The sequence below is a fragment of the Ambystoma mexicanum genome, chromosome 6p, assembly GCF_040938575.1.
Source record: "Ambystoma mexicanum isolate Mex_15411 chromosome 6p, UKY_AmexF1_1, whole genome shotgun sequence".
NCBI lineage: Eukaryota > Metazoa > Chordata > Amphibia > Caudata > Ambystomatidae > Ambystoma > Ambystoma mexicanum.
This window is the reverse complement of record NC_090935.1, coordinates 84,667,267-84,687,685: the sequence shown is the minus strand read 5'-3', so window position 1 is coordinate 84,687,685 and position 20,419 is coordinate 84,667,267. Positions and strand designations below refer to the sequence as shown.

The 20,419-nt window shown below is 43.0% G+C and overlaps 1 protein-coding gene across 1 annotated transcript in view; it reads right to left on the bottom strand.

The window, feature by feature from the left end:
- LOC138510688 (vomeronasal type-2 receptor 116-like) overlaps positions 1 to 7,921 on the bottom strand; it is a 138,777-nt gene extending 130,856 nt beyond the window's left edge. The window contains exon 1 of the mRNA XM_069626463.1: positions 7,688 to 7,921. Coding sequence (XP_069482564.1) covers positions 7,688 to 7,921 — 234 coding nt within the window. The remainder of the gene's footprint in view (positions 1 to 7,687) is intronic.
- Between the last annotated feature and the right edge of the window lie 12,498 nt (positions 7,922 to 20,419).

The window sequence follows — 20,419 nt, the reverse complement described above, 5'->3', positions numbered from 1 at the left end:
GCTGAGGCGCAGCGATTGTTGACACGAGACGTGCTTGAAATGGGCAGTACGCGTCTGCTGATGTCAGGCTCAGGGGCGGGGGATTTGATTTAGTGCCGCAAAGGCAGGTGAGCCAGGTCGATGCGGCGGAATGATAGGATTATCACAAAATGGAGGCTGATTTCGAGTGCGATAAGGGGCGAAAAGTCGGGTAAGGTCCATAGGAAAGTTTCCTACGATCTACCGATTTATGCTTACAAACACATGGCCGACCCGTAGGGACAATAAAAAAAAAGTCCCGGAACTCTCCTTTAATAAAAAAAAGTGTCAAAGATTATTGGAATAAATATCAAGTGCTAATCAGTGTATTAAGCAATGCATTGATATAAATAGCATTCTATTATGACGTTCCATCCAGTATACTAAGGTACTCCTGTAGAAACATAGGCATTGTGTGCAGCATACAAGATGGAGGTACAATATTCATAAGCTTGCCATGTTGAATAGTGAAATGATAACTGTTTTCATAGTACAGTTTTGCGTACAGTGAAACTTGTGATAAGTAGGTAATAAAGCCCACTTACTACATAATTGCATTATTATAGACAAATCACAAAGAGACAACACGACATACAAATATGAATATATACAAGGGAATTGAAGTAGGAAAAAGAAACAGCAATAGTAGCAGAAAGTGTTCATAACCTAACTGATTACCTTTATGCAGATAAATGATTGCTCTGCTTCAAAGCTGTTACTTACCCTATCTATATATATATATCACATGATGTGTCTGGACCCTAAGGAAAATAGTGTGAGTACAACATATAAAAATATGAGTATATACAGGGAAAGTACAGTAATAAAAAAACATCAAAACTAACAGAAAGTGCTGATAAATCTACTAATAATTGTAATGCACAAAAAGGATTGCTGTCTTTCAAGGTTGTGTCTTCCCCTATGTATGTGTTTCATATGATATGACAGGACCATAAGGGAATTATTGTAAGAACATACTTGAAGGATAAGTCTACGAATATAGTACATTGACAATTTTTAGTTCCTGACTGTTACTGAAGAAAATCATGTGGCCTAGATATGTCAGGAATGGAAAAAAGGGGGAGTCAGACATGTGATGTCATCAGTGATGTCATTAATGACATTTGTGATGTCATCTTTGATGTCCTGGGTGTTAGGCTTAGCAGTGCACGGTGGTGGCGCGAGTTATGGTTGCTTAGCTCACCATAACTGGCGAATTTCAAGGGTTTTTCGGTTTTATTTGGAACCATAACGTTCCTTTAACAAAGTTAATTCACTGAATTTGAAAGGTTTTTAGCAGCGCAACTTAACCATAACGTCCCTTTAACAAAGTTTTTTCACTGAATATATATATACATATATTTCCCATACTTTCACTCCGACTCACGGAGTGATATTGAGCCGCACTCACAGAGTGGGATTCCGAATGCAGGCTCCCAGCTCAAAACCACAGACAGCACCAGGATCCAAATGGAGAAAAAATGTTGAGCTTTATTTATCAAAAATTAATTTTAAAAACAATTTCTTTCAAAAAACCTCCATCCCACGCCCCGCCTGACAAAGGCGCTCCACAGATGACGCGTTTCGCTACGCCTTGTAGCTTGGTCACATGATCTTGTTTACATTCTAGACACTCCATTATTCCATTGCCCCTCACTATATATATATAGTGCTCAATAAATACCTTGCATACTGTGAATATACATTCAAATGATTTTATCTTATTCAACAATTAAGCAAAATTATGTTTAAAAAAGAATCTGGGCAGGGGCGATGTGCTGTTGATGTTTCGGCATAACAACAGTCTATTGCCTTCCCTAGGACCCACTGCCAATTCAATAAGGATGATGTGTGTGTAATTTGTATTTGTATTTTATTGAATTTATATAGCATTTTAATCCAAAATGCTTTACAAGAGGAAAAAACAAGATACAGCAAGCATTACATAACAATTGAATGAAACCAGAAAACCATACAAAAACAATTTACATTATGGAACGGGAAGAAGAGTAGGGAGGGGCCAAGATGTGAGAAGAGGTAGGATGTATGAGCAAAGGTGAGAGCAGAAGTAAGAGAGGAGGCAGAGGGAGTAAGGGAGAAGGAAGGAAGAGATGAGGTTTAGAAAAGTACAGGACATGGGGTAAGAGGGAGTAGAGCGAAAGGAGAGCGGGAGGTGGAATGGAAGTAGGAAAAGGAGTAGGAGGTATGGGTGGGAGTACTATTAGAAGTAAGAGAGGAAGTAAAGGGTTTTAAGGAGGTGAATGGAAGAGATAAGATTTTAGAGAGGTACGAAAGTAAGTGAAGTAATAAAAATATAACCCTTACTCTAATCAAGACCATACCTAATTAGTCTTTTTAGGATTGACAAATTATTTGAAATAAAAAAGTTCACTAATCCCCAGTCTGCATTCATTAAGTTATTAATATCTTCACTGAGACATCCTGCATATCAAATGAATGTATAACCTATTCATATTTAATCTAAACTGCTAAATGATGAATGGAAAGTAATTTAACATCCATTCTGGGTTTTATTCATATAGTGGTCAAAAAGATTTGAAGAGTTTGTAAAATGTAATTTTACTTCACCGTTCCCTACCGTTTCATCTTACGTGTCACGGTGATCAATAGGAACTGTTTTTGCTTGTTTATCTTTACTTTATATTGCCTTTTTCTGATGTCAAGACTGCTTACTGATGATCATGCATAGCTGTAAATGCAACCATGTGTTACCTTATTCAACGAGCCTTCATGGCATTTTTCAGGATATATTTAATATAGTGAACCGTACCTTACCAGATGTAACCTGTGGAAAGTTGCTGCGTGTTGGAATCATATTTGCTTTATAGTCCTATCTTGGAAACCCTCTTGCAAATGATGGTTTCTGCATTGCCTGCAATCCAACTAGTAAGATGACCCAAGGGTACTTTGGCATATATTTTTCCCACATAATCTAGTAGAGATATAGGACTATAATTACTAGCTACTCTCTGTAACCCTTTTTGGTACTGGGATTATCTCTGCCTGGGTCCATACCTTTGGGACAAAAAAAGGATGTTCATACCGCAAGAGGTGCCAGTATCTGTGGTATACTGTCTGGATCCAGTCACATTATGTAAAACAGATTATTTCTGGGGCATCAGGGCACACACAATGAATAGAAAAGGAAGATTTTGTTTATGTCAATGATTTTATCAAGCAGTGACTTTCTGGACACAGAGCGTGAGCAAGAGTACAGATTCAGAAGCAAAAATGCTGCCTCCTTATTGGATGAGACCACAACTAAACATCATAAGGGAGGTTTTTCACTGAAGGAAATGGGAAAATGTGTTAATGGGATGGAGATCAGAGGCAATGCTAGGACTGGAAAAAGAAACAGTTGCACACCTTAATGTCATTTGCCTTGCTGATTGGAGAGAACACGTATAATTACTTACCTGGGTCGATCTGAGGAAAGAACACTTTCACATACAGAGGCTTAGTCACCCCTCATAATGTTTCATAAACAATGGAACAGAGATCGTGCACAGGAATACAGAGTGTAAGCGTACAATGGACATAACAGGAATGCGGCTGTGAACTGCAGGCCTGATGGGCCATTATTGCTCCTATCGTACCCAGACCTATACACAGAATACATCTCCTGGGTATCGTGCATAAATGCAAAAGAACCTGAGGGGCAAAATTCAACAATGTAGAGGGGTGGTGATGGCTGAAAGCCATGTTTGTGGGGAGTGAAAATCAAGCACAATGGGCCTCATTGCTAGTTTGGAGGCTTAATAAAGGCATGGCTGCCCCAAAACCCGGGTCTGGGTCGCGCAAAAGGGGACTTACCAGGCTATTCCGACCTTGGAGGGCCTGGTAAATCCTGTTTGAGCCCCCATGGGGCTCAATGGGAATGGGGAGGATGGTAACAATGGCCCCTTTGATTAAGGGGCCATTGCTGCCATCCGGTACTGCTCGCGGATGCTGCTCTGCACGTCTGAATAGGCATTCCGAAGCGGCAACAGCGAGCACTCTCGTAATGATGCAGAGAGGTAACACAGGTGCCGGTAGCACTACTGACGCCGTTGTTGCCTTTCCGCAACATTTGTAATGAGGCCCAATGATCCTTAGCCATGATGATGTGGAATACCAGGGGCTGTTCCCACTTTTTTAAACATAGTGCCTCCCTGAAAGTTTAGGAGGATCATGATGTGTTTATGCTCCAAGAAACTTGGCTAGTTGATCAATTTTTACTTGATGGGTTACAGATGTATCTGATGAAGGCTGGGAAGGGTGTGATGGGGCGCATCTATGGTGGCTTGATGATTGGGGTTAATAATGCACTGGTATCCAGGCAAATTTCCCCAGCGGAAAAAGAGGGCAAGGTGCTCATTGTTGAGGTTTCCTGGAAGGAAGAGTCTGAGGCTTTTGGCTAATGTATATGACAGGTGAACAGGTGACAGGTGAACAGTATGCTGAGACTATATTTGCATATATTGATGAGGTGTTGACTGCATGGATAGCTTGTATTGAGAATGAAAGCATATTTGAGTGAGGGGATTTAAATGCCAAACTTGGTGAACACCTTATTGATGTGAGTGGTTCAAATGTTAACTCTATGGTGCTCAAAACAGTAAATCCCAAAGGGAAAAACTGGCTTAAGTTTCTGAATGATTGGGATCTGGTGGTCCTAAATGGTAGAGTTAGTGGAGATATGCCTGGGGCAGCAAACGTGGCAAAAGGGGAGCAGTGGTACCACCCTGGATTACATTGCTTGTAGCCTCTCCATGGTCGAGTCCAAAGAATGTTAGCATCTCCACAAATGGCCAGTGATCATGCCACCTTGTCTGTATATTGGGGGTTAGAGTTGAATCGTAAGGTAGAGAGAGGGCCTGCAAATCTGAGAGTCTCACTACCAGGTCATTGACTACTGTGGTCATGTGATATGCTATAAAAAGAGCTATGATATGATATGATATTTTATTTATATCGCGCTCGTACACAAGTGTTTCAGAGCGCGACCAAGCAAAGGGAGGAGAACAAGGGAACAACAAAAAATTAAAAAAACAATCAAAAAATCAAAAAAACAATCTTACTAGGCCCAGTGACATTAAGAATGCGCAAGTGCATGGAGAAGGGAAAAGGGTAAAAGTGCAGAACAGAGGAGAGAAAAGAATAAAGAATAAGTTGAATACATAAATAAATACAGGCAATGAAAAGGTGGTAGTGCAGCCAGCAAGTGGCAAGTGAAAGATTAGTCAGATAGGGTATATCTGAAAAGTGCAGAAAAAGAGTTAGGGACTGTATGGGTACAGATACAGAACCCAGTGCAATGGGAGGCCCGGAGGCAGTGCAGGAGAGAGGCAGGGTAAGCAGGTACCTGGGCCTGAAGGACAGAGGGTGTCCAGGTGCAGAGTGCCAAGAGAGAAAATAGGTCAGCAGGGAAGAAGAAGGGCAAAGGTGGAAGCGAAGAGGAAGGTCTGAGGTGCTTCCGGAAACGGAGATGGTCATCCTCATATTTCATTGTGGCTGGTAGGCTGTTCCAAAGGGAGGCCCGAGATATGCCCCCAGCTAGTTTCTTTGAAAAACGACTGACCCTGAGTGAGTTAGAGGTAGAGGAGCGAAGGGCTTGAGAGGGGAGGTATTTACGGAGGGATAGTTGAAGTTTATTTTATGAATCAAAATGCATTTGGTTTGGATCTTAAACCTTACATTTGTGGTTCAGCAACATTTCCAATGATATCAAGCCTTTTCCACTTATAGTTATAAGTTGTAAACATCTGTGTCAGGAATAATGTCTTCCCAAAAGTGAACAATTGTGGCAACCATTTTTCTATTATTGACCATGAAGATTTGACTGCATCTTTCCTTGGTTTCTAATTCATGGGAGGCGCTTAGGTATTTTCCATTAGACGTTTCTTTTTGAGGGCCTCGCATTGGATTATTGCATGGTCTTTAGTTTCTGTTTTCCCCAACGTTTTGCAAAATGTACAGTCTTTGTTAGCAGCTTTGTTTTGGGTCCGATTTCCCATAATTTCATGGGTGAGGCGAATGTTCAACCTAAATCTCAAAAACATGTTGCGGATACAGCGATCAGGGTGGAGATTGAGATAGAATGGTAATTGGTTGAGCGCTCGTGATTCACCCTCACACTTTAAGGTAAGTTAATATTGATCTTTCTCTTCTTGGGTCTCGATCCAATCAAACCTTATAAGCATTTTATTGGCATTCTGCGGCCTTCGCGTGAGTGTCTTTTGTAGGTAAAATGAGAAATGTTTCTGTTTCTTTTGCGATTTACGTGTCAGCGTCATGATTTTTGTCTTTTTGATGTTTATAGCCAATTCCTTTTGATCCATATATTCTTGTGTTTAAGTGCTGCAGCAAGAGGACATCCTGTGAAGCTGTGCCTCTCTAAGCACAGTGAGCAGGGAGTCCACGTCTGGTTGCCCCCAGGTAACTTAGAGTGACCAACCCCAAGTTCCTTGCAAATATGTCAAAAAAGGTAGCAGGCGCTCCTCTCCAGAAAGAACATGGCATGATAACCTGAACCTGTTCTGAGATGAGAGTTTGCAGCACACGCTTTTTGCTCACTGTACCTTTCACAGATGGGAAATAACCATTTGCATATCAGTCTTTGTCCCGCCCACATGGGCAGTCCAGCACCAAAATGCTATGGCAATTCCTCTCTGAACAAGAGTACACCAGCAACCCCATACATGTGTTTCAGACTTGTTGGGCCTCATCAGTGAGGTGAAGCTGTGCCTCGCTAAGCAGAAATAGCGGGCCCATTATTAGCTCCCTGGTCCCTTAGCGGCTCCGGCTAAGGGCAGCTGGTAAAACGAGACGGCCTTAGTGGGACCCGCTAAGGGACCTCGGAATGCGGTGGTAAGGGGTTAACGGCACCGGCATCCTTACCGGTGACTTTAACCCCGTCCCGCTGCACTCATAATGAGGCCCATAGTCTATTATTGACTCACTATTTCCGCGTGACCAGGTGGGAGTGGACATGTCTCTTATACTTAGCGCATCCCAACGATCAATGTTCCTGTTACGTGCCTCTATTGATCATCTACGAGCGTGCTGCTCAAGGAAATGTTCTTCTATTATTTTGCCATCTTCATCGAACAGTTGAAAGTTGAAGTCGCCACATATGATGAATTCTACATGTTGGTACTTCAGGAAGGTGTTATCAATTACAGTCAATATAGAATCCATCACTGTCTCTTCATCTGATTTTCTTGGGTTCCAATAAATGTTTGGAATATTGAGGTACTGCTCCCAGGAACATGGTGCCGATTGTTAGTTTTGTTGAGTGATTGATGTTCGATTTTTAAGTGTAGTATTTTGGGCCCAGCAGTCAGTGTTTTTGTAGTCAATGACTCCAAATGCAAAATCCTGTTTAATGAACGTAAGTAGTCCAGCCAATGGTCTACCTGTCGTTTTTACAGTTGCCGGATTTAAGTAGGATATCCTTCACAGACTGGTGGTTCAGTCAACCATGTCTCTTATAGATATATGATGTTTGCTTTATTCAAATCCGACTGGTCAATGTGGAACAAATGCAGATGCCCTTGAGTGTTCCAAGAACAAAGTGTAACTGGTTGTTTAGTACTTCCAGTTTGTTGTTACAGAGACGTTTTATTTTTTTGCGATTCGTATCGTTCTATCTCTGGACTAATGTCACGCCAGAAATGGGATTCTTCAGAATTCCATCCAGGTAGTCGTTTATATAACTAATGTCACTGGTTAATTTGCTTTTGATAGTCATTATTCCTTCACTGTTTGTGTATTCTTTTGTATTTTCTTTAATTGTGAGGCTTGAGCAGCTGCTAATATCTGAATACATTCCACTAGTACCTCCGTGGGCGATGGTCGAAGTGTCATCATACCTTTTATCATTGCAATCATCGGGGGTCATTTCGAAGCCGAGTAACTTAATCTCTTTAGCACAAGATTCAATTAGTCTCAGCATTCCCAGAGAATATCAATGTATCTATATTTTATCAAGTCTTTTGTCATCAATGAACTCGATTAGTTTTAGATCTTTGGTGTTCAGGGTTCTTAGTTTTGGTATCGCCTTCAGAAGTTGCAGAGTGTTAGTTCTGTTCATAATGATTGCTGTGTCTTTATTAGTTCTTCCTTCTAATTTCAATCAAATTAATTTCTCCCTTTGATATGGATCAACAAATGAAGGGTGCTCAAGAGTCGAACTTTCTATAGTGGATGCTAGGTTCTCGCTTAGATCTGTATAGTCATAGTCAACATCCTATGGTTGTTCTTGTTCTGGTGGATCTACTATCGTTGAAGTCAGGGAGATGTTTCTTGAGCTGAGTTTGTCATCAGAAATCTCTTCACACGTTAATTCAATGGATATGTATGATCCTGTGAGTGTTTCCTCATAACAGTCAAGTATGATCATTGAGGACGAGTTTGTTTGTTATTTTGGTAGCTCTGCTCTCGAGATGCTTTCATTCTCGTCATTGACTGAATCATGTATTGAATATGTAGATAAATTCATCAATGAATCGATGTTTCCTTGATCACAAGCTGCTGCGCCCATAGATTGGGCTGTTGAGTTGGGTCGGGTCTTCTCTCGACTTAGCGCATGTTCTTCATTTTGACCAGATCTGTCAACAGAATCATTTGGTTTCAATTTTGCTGTGCTTTGTGCCTTCAGTTCGAGATGCTTTGTTGTTTTATCTCCATTGGTACTGAGTGGCACATTTCTGAGCTTCTCTGTTGTTTTTTAGTTTGTTTTTTTGAAACTTCCATTTTTGCTTTATGAGATAGGTTCTGTTGTGTGTCGAAGATGCTGTAATTCTCACTCCCTTTGTGAGGTTTCTCTTTGGGATCAGTATTTTTCAGTCTGATCTGAAATCAGGATCGGCTTTTATTTTGCTCACATTGTTCTGCAAAGTGTCAGGTGTCAAGTAGATCAACGGTACATCAGTGTCAGGGTTCAGGCCGTCGATTTGCAGCTTGTCATTTATGCTCTGAGGGTTTTTTGCTCGTTGGTTTATTGATTGACAAGTTTTTTCATCCTGAGGGCATATGTCGCTTTTTGAGATTTGTCTCGAGGTTGATTACTCAATATCAATGTCTTTGTGATGGTAATGAGGGCTTCAGTTAGCAAAGCTTTGTCCATTCGATCTTGCCTTGCAATGTCGTCTAATCGTTGCTGCCAAATATAGCTGTTTTCTGCTTCTATGCTAAGGCGTTCTTGGATCTTAGATATGAGCTGTTCGAGGCTGTTTTGTTTGGCAAGTATAGCGCCCAGTAGCACAGCATGTTCTTTGGCAGTTTCAGGATCATTGTTTGTGTGGTCACAGCCATCAGCATGTTTTGGAGATCAACCATCGAGGTGGCTATTGACTCATGTTGATCTATTGTCTTTGTGGGACAGGAGCAGGTGTAAATTTCCATGTTATTTGTTTTTTTTCTTCCTATACTGATATGTATTCATCGTTTGGGTTTTGTTTGTTGTATCATCTCTCGTGGTTGTAAAACACAGGGTAGTAACATCCGTTGTGGCTCTTGTCTCCATGTTGGTACCAAATGAATTGGTCAGTAGTTTGTTTTTCCTGTTCATTAGTTGGAGTAACATTAGAGCATAAATTGCAGTCAGATCTAATGAGAGGCGTTCTAAGCGTTTATGGCTAATTGGCGCAGCTGCCTCTACGTGGAGTTCTGATTTTGTCACTCTTTGATAGTGCTGTTTCCATAGCGCTTTGACCTTCATGGCTCTCTCCTTTTGAGAGAGAGGAGTCATAGTAGGGGCTCTGGGAGTGATTCCCTGGGCTAAGTGAGTTGAAATATAACTTGTATATGCTACTGCACATGTCTCCGGAACGATAAATTGTACATGTTCAATCTTAATAGCTTGTGCCTCACTCAAGGATACATGCAGAGTGATGTTTTCCTCAGAATCAATATTGTCAGTAAAAGCTGTTATATCAATCTGGGATTGTGAGGTACTGTGAGTGGTGACATTTTGATTGATTTGTGCACAGCTACTTTCTTCTGGGTTCATCTCAAAGTGTGTTTCGAGCACTACTGATATTTGGGCTTCTCCTTCATGTCATACACAGCAATATCAGCTGCTGGCCCTTTAAGAGGGGAGTAGCTTGTATCCCCAGACGCGCCGGGATTATTATCCTTCCTTGTACTATTGCTGTTGGTAATAGATGCAGTTATACATTCCTCCAACATCTTTTTTGATCTGAGCCTCGTATGAGGCATGGATTGCCTCTTGGACGTCGGAACATTTCGATTTCCTTTCACTGTGATCATTGCTCCAATTGGGTGGAGGGGGAACTCGTGCACAGCAGTGTACTCTCTCACCACAAGCCGCACTGTGTCCTCGCTGCGAGAGCCCACCGGATCAACCACGCATGCACTGCCCCTTCCCCGGCTCCGAGACGCTGCGCAGATGAGCATCCATTTTGAGAACTGAGTTACAGGAAAGGGAGGTGGTGTAGCCATAACAGCTAGACAAGGCATACAACTCTTCACCTCACCCATCCAATGCCCGGGATGCGAAGTCCTCTATCTCAAACTCACTCCTTCTCAAAACAATTGTATCAATTTCGTTGTAATCTATAGACCTCCATCACTTACCTCTGACTTTAATGACAACCTCTGCCATATCCTAAACAATCTCAAAGGACAGAACTCAGGCACAGTACTCCTGGGAAATTTAAACAGATGGCGGGGCAACCCAGCCGACAAAGAGGCTATTAGCCTAGAAAAAAATCTTTCCAACATCAGCTACTCGATCGCTAACAATGGTCCTACCATCAAAACAAACAACCAAATTGATTGGATTGTTACTAATAATGTAAACCTCACAGTAACAAATACACAGCCTTGTATTTGGAGTGACCACTATAAAATTGAAGCCACACTCTCTTTGACATTTAAAAAAACCTACTTGAACAACCTACCCAAAATAATCCAGAGCAGAAACTTTAAGAAAATCACGCCAGATATTCTTTCGCAGGGGATCACATATATCATGGACAATACCACACATGATGATCCCTGTGATCTTATTATTACTACTTACAATAACCACTTTCAAGAGATTCTAGATAAGAAGGCCCCTCTCAAAAATAATCAAGCTCGCCCCAACTCTAACCACCAAAGTTGGTACACCACGGAACTAGGCACCCTTATGACAGCCAAAAGGAAACTTGAAAGACAGTGGCTTAAAACCCCTACAGAACTCAATAAAGATAAATGGAAGAAATCTGACATTCTCTACCGAGCTAAAACAATTGAAACGAAGAAAAACTACTACAACAAACAAATTAACGGTGCATCCAACTCCACTGGAAAACTGTTCCAAATCCTAAACACTTTCGAAAAGCCACCCACCCTCATCCCACCCTTTCAGCCAACCATGATGGATTGTGAAAAAGTTCAAACTGCTTTCTCACAAAAAATCCTAAAAGCTAGAGACACCATCTTAAACTGTAAAGTTATAGATACTCCTATTACTCACAACAAGACTGACCCCGAAATCAAAGTACCAAATTTCAGTTTACGCCAATTACATCAGAAACCATGTTAAATACCCTCTCCAATATGAACTGCACCTCATTCCCCCGAAAACATACTACCTCCTAAATTCATACTAGACAGCGCAGGAATTTTCTCACCTTTTCTATGTCTCATGGCAAACTCGTCATTTAGAGACCGGTACGTTCCCACCGGTATAAAAACAGTAACAGTCACACCATTGGTGAAAAAGCATGGTCTGGACCAGCAAAATCTGGCCAATCTTCTACCCATCACAAATTGCAATTTTTTGTTGAAGATCCTAGACAAAATAGCCACTCACCAACTCCAAGGGTACGTAGACAAGCACGATCTACTACACTCCCAGCAATCTGGATTTAGAAGTGCACATAGTACAGAATCAGCACAACTCGATCTTAAATCCAAAATGCTGAAAATTCTGGATAAAGGAAAAGCCGGCCTGCTCATTCTATTGGACCTCTCGGCAACATTCGATTTATTAGATCATGGGAAGCTCCGAGAGGCCCTGGGAAAAGCAGGTAACTGCGCTGATGATGCCATTGAGTAGATATCCTCCTTTTTGGAGGACAGAAATTCTAAAATCACTTGGGGCGGACATTCCACTAGTTCGACCCCTGTGGACTGCGGCGTCCCACAGGGAGACAGCTTCTCCCCTCTCCTCTTCAATCTATACATTCGCTGCCTCTGCGCCCTCCTCTCACAGTTAGGGATTTATTTCACTAACTTTGCAGACGACACAAGTTGATCATAGAACTCTGTGGAGATCATGTCACAGATAATAATAGACTGTAAGCCATCTACAATACCATAGAGAGTTGGATGAAGGCTCACTGGATGTGCTTGAACGGTTTGAAAACAGAACTTATGACATTTGGATCCAAAAAAGCCCTATCCAATCTAGGCCCAGCTTATTCTACATTCAACATTAAAGACTCCAACATCACAGTCACAAACAAAGTCAAGACACTCGGCATATACCTGGAATCCTCATTAGGAGCTGAGGCACAAGTCTCATATCTCAAAAGAAATTGCCAATATTACCAGAGATTATTATGCCGCATCAGGCCCTACCTTAACGCTAAAAATAGCGCCACCATCGCTAGAGCCACTATCCTGTCCCGACTCGATTATGGGAATGCATTGATGCTTGGGTCTAATAACAACTGCATCAAACAATGCCAAATCATTCAAAATAACACTGTTAGGTCCATCACTGGGAAACCCAAGCTCGACCATATCACCCAAGACAGAATCGGCCTTCATTGGCTCGCCATAGAGGAGCGCATCAAATTCAAATCCTTGACGCTGGTTCACCGCTGCCTATACGGCACGGCCCCATCACATCTCAAAAAGGAATTCAATTGGTACAAACCAAGCCGATGTCTAAGATCAGCTAAACAAGGGCTACTCAAAACTGCCCATACCAGAGTAAAAGCCACTGGACTCAGGAGGGCTTTTCCCACCAAGGCAATTGCTCTCTGGAACGAGCTTCCAGGCCACCTTAGATTGGAAAATAACTACTTCTCGTTTAGAAAGCAGCTGAAAACTTTACTTTTTCGGTAGTTGTTACATATGCAGCTCTGGACTCATACTGAATCCTTTTCTTCTCTGTTTTATGCAGTCCCGTGATCTCTTCTACTTTGTGTTTTTATCGCGCCCTGATGCTTGTGAGCTGCGGAGCGTTATGAATATATAAATAAAATAAATAAAATACAATAGGTTTGATTCTGTTTCCATTGAGTGTTGATCTTTTTTTTCAAATTGATACTTTTTTATATTGTTCACTGCTTTTGTAATGTTTTATGAGTTCGTATTATGGCAGTTAAAGGTATTCAATTCAGGTATAACAGCCTTATTGAGATTTTGCTACACTTCAGGAAATGCACTTAATCGCAGAAGAAGCAGAACAACTCAGAGGGTATAAAGTCGGGAATGTAATGTACATCAGTTGATCTACTGGTGAGAAATGCTGATAAAGTACCTGTCAAACTGTAGGATTATACGTTCATGGATGGATGGGAAAGACAGAATTTGTTTAATCAAGAATAAAATGCATGAACTAACTATTTTTTCAATGGCTATATCTATGCAACTACGGAAGACAAAAGTGCCTTTTTCTGCTTTCTTAACAGGAATGCGATGGACAAAGGAGATGTACAAATCATAAATGGCAGGATGGGCATTTAGTACAAGATACATTATTGGAAAGATCCAAAGCTCAAGACAGTGCAGGGAACTAAAGTCAGACGGGTCTTGAAAGATGGCCTGTTAGGGCAATTTTTGCACCCCTCTGGTGCATGGTGTGTGTGATGCCATATGTTTCGAGTTTTGTGTAGTGACCAGTTAAGGCTGGTCAGGTGACTCTGGTGCAGAGTGTGTAGTGCATGGTGTCGTTGAAGCCATGTGTTTTCAGGTTTGGGTAGTGACCTGTTGTGGCTGGTCAGCTGACTCTGGTATATAGTGTGTGGTGCATCGTGGTGTGTCCACGTAGTTTGGTTGTGGGTCCAGCTGAGGCTGGACTAGGGACTCTGCTCTAGAGTTTGTTAGTATGCATCCACAGGAGTTTGTGGTGGATAGTGATCAGCAGTGGGCTGGTCGAGAATGGCTTGGATCTGGTTGTTTTGGATGCAGGCCTTCTCAGAGGTGGTGTTTGTGTGGGGTCTGTGCGGATATCAGGATGTATATGTTTGTGTGAATGTTGGGATGTGTTTGTTTTTGCCAGTACTCCACCTGGTATTTGTTGTTGTTTCTTAACTTTTGAATTGCTTCTGGGATCATCCTGAATTATATTCTCGGATGGTTCTTGGAGCATGGCAATTTACGATCTTTGTGGCTGTGTCCACCTGGTTGGTTTTTGCATGGTTCTGAGGGCTCGGGTGTCTGGCCAACATCTCGAGGCTGTGTTTTGGTGGTTTGGTTGACCGGTGTGTCAGTTGGTGCCTTTAGTGTGAGTGTTCGGAATTAGTGTTGGGAATGTGTCAGGTGAGAGTGTGTATTAGAGGTTTTGTTTGTCTGCACCTGATTCAGAAGTTGCTTTGATGGTATGGTCTGGGATAGTAGGTTAGACTTGTTCCTTTCGTGCCAGCCCATATAGGTGGCCGTTTGTGCTCAGGTTTGGCAACCCTGAGGTATGGCAGTGGCAGTGATGGACAAGAGGTGTATTGGTGTGTTGATTAGTAGCCTAGAGGGGCAGGTCTGTGCTCCAGCGTGGCAGGCTGGTGGCCCGTTGGTGGCAGCGATGGGAGGAAGGTGATGAGTGATTATTTTGGAGGGTAGAAGTTTGTTGTTTGTTGGTGGTGTCCGTTACCGGATTGTTAGTTACGCCTGTTTGCTCAGCTGTTTACCTTTTTGGCTATTTAGAGTGACTTGGCAGTGGATTTGTGCTAGGTTTGTTGGATGTCTGATCCATCTGTATAGTGTGTATGTCATCGGGTGAGTTTGTGACAGTAGGGAAGGAGGTGTTGAGGTGGCTGAGGTCCTTGTTATGGTGAGTTGTGATACTGGTTGTAGGTCATGGTGTGTTTGTGACAGTAAGGGAAGGAGGTGTTGGGATTAGCCTTCCTTCCTCTGCATTCACCCTCTGGCTGTTGCATGTATGTGGTGATGTCATTTGTGGAATGTATGAGCTATGCTTGAAGTGATGTGTATGAATGACTTATAACTCAGGCAGTTGAGCTATGATAGCCTGGGTGGTGGGAGCCAGTGGCTTTTCTCCATGATTTCCTTCTATCTCCTTAAGGACTTGATGAGACCTGATTTGTAACTGAAGAACTGAATAAAGCATCTATGAAGTGTGGCTGCCACAGTATCTTTTTTATGTTTTTACAACTGACAAGCAGTCATAACAGCAGCCTGTCAAACGGCAGAGGGGGGCATTAGCAGGGGAGGGGGAGAGGGAAGGAAGAAGAGAAGAGGAGGGTCTTCAGTAGCTTCCAGATCTTCAGGAAATCAGGTTCAGGCCTGATAGGGCCAGGGAGGGCATTCCAAAAGGAGGCTCCTGTGAAGGAGAAAGCTCTAGCCCCATTCTCTGCTTAGAAAAGTGTCTGATCTGCAGAGAATTAGATGTGGAGGACAGAATGGCTCTAGCAGGGAGGTATTTAGGGAGAGAGTGTTGGATATAGCAGTGCCCCAGGCCCCAGAAAGCCTTGTAGATGATGCAGGGGTCTTGAACTTCATTCTCCTAGAGACTGAGAGCCAGTGCAGAGATATTAGGGATGGAAGATGTGGTCCCTGGGCATGAGGACAAGGATAGGTCTTGCAGTCCTATTCTGGATTAGTTGATGGGGCGAAGGTAGGTTAAAGGCAGATTGAGTGAGAGGCTGTTGCAGTGGTCCATCCTAGAGAGGATCAGAGCTCTGGAGACATCGAGTTTCTACGGGAAGGTGAGGAAAGGGAGAATGCCTCTGAGGTGCAGCTGGAAGTGGGCCTTCTTGACAAGGTCTGCGTTGTGATGAGAGAATGCGAGAGAGGAGTCAAAGATAACACCAAGGTTTTTAGCCTCACAATAGGGTGAGGAGAAGGGACCCATGGCGGGTGGCCAGTGAGGAGGAGAAAAGGAGGGAGCAGGGATCCCAATGAGAAGGGTCTCAGTCTTACTAGATCGTTAGCAGCGCACCATACCTAACTAGCAGTCAGGAATGACATAGGAGGAAGTGGAGGGAAGCTGGAAGGAGAGCTGTTTGTGGGCTGCAGAACAGTAGAAGTGAGGAGAGAAGATGGAGATCAAGTGGGCCAGAGGGGCAAGGCACATGCTGAGCCATGAGAGGATAGAGCCCTCAGGGATGCAGGCAGGCAGAGAGTGAGGTGGAGGAGAGAAAAGGGCCCAGTTGAACCTGGGAAGGTCGTAGGGGGAGGGCAATCTCAGGGGGAAGAACAAGTTTGTGGAGCAAAGAAACAAGCTAGTGGGGATCTAGCAATAGTGGAAAGAGGATAATTGTCACCACTGGATCTACAAGGAAACAGGAAACAGTTGAGATCACACCACCCAGTGTTGGATATGGTGCGGAGTGGACGGTTTATGGACCTTTGTTTTGGGGAGTAGCCATTCTTTAAGAGGAGGGTCTTGAGCTCCTTCCTAAATTATAGAAACAAGGGATCAGATATTGAGGGGCGGAGGTTCCAAAGTCATGGGGCGTAGACAGAGAAGGCCTGTCTTCTGTTTTTTCCTTCCTGCACCGGAAGATTTCAAATCTGCACATGTCCTTACTTCTGGTGGATCATAGGCCTCTGGAGATGCTGATTTGCAGTTGATGCAAAAGGATTTGACGATGACACAGGCTTGCAGTGGGATCCAGTGAAGTTTGATAAGGGTCGAGGTCATGTGGTCGAATTTGCAGAGTCATGCGATGGGTCATGCTGCAGTTTGCAGGACACATCTCAGGGGAGCTAGGGGAGCCTCTGGAAGGCGTCCACATGGGCATTGCCACCATCCAGGTGGGAGAGGACAAAGGCTTGGACAGCAGATGTAAACTTTTTTTCTGGGATGAAGGACTTGATGATACACAGGAGAGAAAGTTGACACAAATGTGTTTGCATCTTCCTTGTTATGTGTTGTTTGAAGGAGATGTGTCTGTCACTGTCGAACCCAAGTGACTTTGTGCAGGTGGCCAGCTGGGTTGTGAAACTCTTGAGGTACATAGCAGGGAACCAGGTCTCTATGTTCAAGTGTTCGGTGTTGTTGGTCAGCAGTAGGGGTTCACTCTTGGAGGGGATGAGCTTCAGGTAAGAACTGGACATCCACGACTGAATCAGTAAGAGGCAGGCTTTGAACATGTGATGTCTTTGATAATAGAGGATATCTGTAGATAGAGCTGTGTGTCATCTTTGTATTGGTGGATGTGGATGTTGGGTGGTACAAGGAGGGTTACAAGTCGGTTCCATTTAAAGATTGAAAATCATGGTGGAGAGGATGGATCCTTGCAGGACTCCAAAGAGATATGCAGAGTGAGTGATCTGGATGAATCAATGTGTACAAACTGGTGGTGATTACCAAGGTACAATTTGAAGCAGCTGAGGACAATCTCGCTGATCCCCATGCAGCGATGTAGATTGTCAGTGAGTGTCTGGTGTTCTACTGTGTGAAATGCTGCTGAGAGGTGAAGGAGAATCAGCAGGCAAGGATGATGCAATGCATATCCTAGGCAGGAGTGTAATATAAAGATGTAAACATCCCTAATAAATCAGGAGAAGTCCTTAAAGATCCAGTGATTGGTGGAGATCTCCAGGCACCCTATAAATATACTACAGACCAGGTAAGCGCCTTGAAGTGTCACATGTAGGAGTTCCAGAGCTGAGAGAAACTCCCCATAAGAAAGAAAAGGGAAAGTCAGGTAAACCTGTGTATTGCCACACATACATAGAAGATTGGTATCCACTCTAGGGGACACCACTGTAGACCCAGAACATTAGATCTAGTGAAGGGTAAAGACACAGCAACCCCAGGAGCAGAGAAGCAGAGCAGGATTTGGCCATCAATCTTAGCAATCAGGAGATGCTACAGAATGGGGCCTGCAGAGCCTCATGACCATGGACCACAGGGATCCCTGCAATGAGTATCAGCAATAGGGGATCAACCCGCGGCCCAGTGGTAAGTTCTTGCCATGTTTGCTTCCAGACAGTTAGTCCCCAGAAATAAAAAAAAATAGAAGTAACAGCTTGAATGAAAGGGCAAAATGAAATATCCAGACACCCAAGTATTGGTACACCGAGCCAAAAATGACGACCTCAATGCTCTAAAAGAATAAATATAGATCTGCACAGGGAAGGGACCCGCCACCCAGAAGTGAATTTGGAAAAGGAGATAGCTCCCCGGGGACAGAGGAACCTGCACACGCAGACCCATGAGAACATTAGTGGTGGCGAACAGAGACCACCCAGGTAAGAATATTGACTGTTGTTTTGGCTTTTCTGGTGTCAGCAGATTCCAAAAGGAAGGTGGTACACTCTGACAAGTTACAGCAGTCAAATGTGGTAATAGGGACTAGAAAATGCCATCAGGATGGAAGGCCTGGACCCAGTAGATGAGCAGGACCAGTAGCAGGATGAGAACATGCTGGCAGGGACACTCAGCAGCCAACAAGCCAAACCAGAGATATGCCCAGAACTCTGTATCCATCCAGTATGGCCAGAAAAGTGACGAGCATCAACAGTGGTAAATGGGTAAAATTCCTTGAGCAGGTAAGTATACCTGCTTACCTTCCAAACGTCTAGCAGAACTAAATTCAGGAACAGGGATTCCCTGATATATCTGCCCAGCCCACAAGTCCCATAATGAGATTTAATACAATTAATACAATGGCATCCAGCTAAGCAGCTTGCATGTTACTTTTAAGTGTATTTGTGGAAGGTGTACGCCTTAAATACACCTTTGGTGGCAATTATCGGCACCTAAGTATTCATTTCCATCACCTGGATGCTTTTACTTCCATCTTTTAGGTGGTGGTAACTGCACTGTGTTTTTGATCGAATTTATGTCAATTTGTAGTGTTATTTCCTCTAGTAATGCAGCAGCATTTCCATATTTGTTTATGACAATAATTCCGCTGGCAGATTTTCCATCAAGGCTAATTCCATTGGTTTTTGGCATGAATTCCACTTGTGGTAATACTGTTAGGGTTATTTCTGCCTGTAATGGATTTACCATCACTTTTGCCACTTACCCCCAAACTCGACCTATAGCTTTACAGATGAGTCGCTGAGGGTAGTGCTAAAACTGGTCAAATCACCTTCTCTAAGGAGGCATTGAGGCTCTAGTACATATGGAGACACCCAAATTGAGATTTGTTTTGAATTTCATTGCCTGCCTATCATTGTTGCCGTTGTGGTACTGTCCTTGGCTCCTAAAACAAAGCAGCACCAGTAAAGTCAGCACACCCTTTGAGTCAGGGGAGACTGATACCAGACCAGTCTGTGTTAGAACCAAGGTTGCAAGTAGCAACATTGTAAGGAGAAATCTAAAGAGAACAGTGCGTGAATCGTATGTGACGAGTGACGCAAATATAATAGAATAATAGAGGCGTGGCTGAACATTTGAAGCCAAGAAAGATACCATAAACAGATTTGTCCAGTGCCACTTGACGCTCATTCAAAGGTCTCTATTAGGTATCCAATTGATTGGCAAATGTGAAAAAGGATTTGTTAGATCAAAGTGGTCCTGCAATGGGTCAAGCTAAACCCTGTGCACATTCAAAAGTCTTCGATAGTTAATAAGAACTGAAATTGGTCCGAGCCTGATTGAGGAAGAATAATTGTGTAAGAGGAAGGATCTGAGACCAGCTGAGGGCGTTCCAGGGTGTACCGTGAGTCACCCGAGAAAGAATATTCTATGAACATTGAAAAGGGGGATCTGAGCCCGGAAGAGAGGGATACAAAGTAATGATCATTATATAAAAAGGATCTGAGCACGGCTGAGGGGAATGCAGGGTGACGAGGGAATCATCCAAATTGAGTACTTTGAGGGGAAAATAACTTTTCTTTGTTTTGTACATCAGGCATTCAGAAGCAAGATACTTTGATAAGTAAAGAGATTTGGGCACAGAAGGCCCTGATGTTGGTAATTGTACTTTGTCCTTGTGCCGAAGAAGCCAAAGAGTGAACTGCCTTGTCCCATGCTGACAACATGGTGAAGGGAGGCCAACGGCCTGAACATCCTGACAAATCATTTTGAACACTTCTTTCTTTTCATAACTGTATTCCCTACACTAGGTAAGCACTGGCAATAGATTTATTTTAGTATAGGCCCTTTTATTTTGACAAGACACCACTAGAACTGCGTTATTATTACTTGATGGTCGTAGCTTATTTATTTATTATTTATTGTCTTATTTATTTTACTGTTATCCCATGCACTGCACTGCCCCCGCTCTTCCCCCCGCAC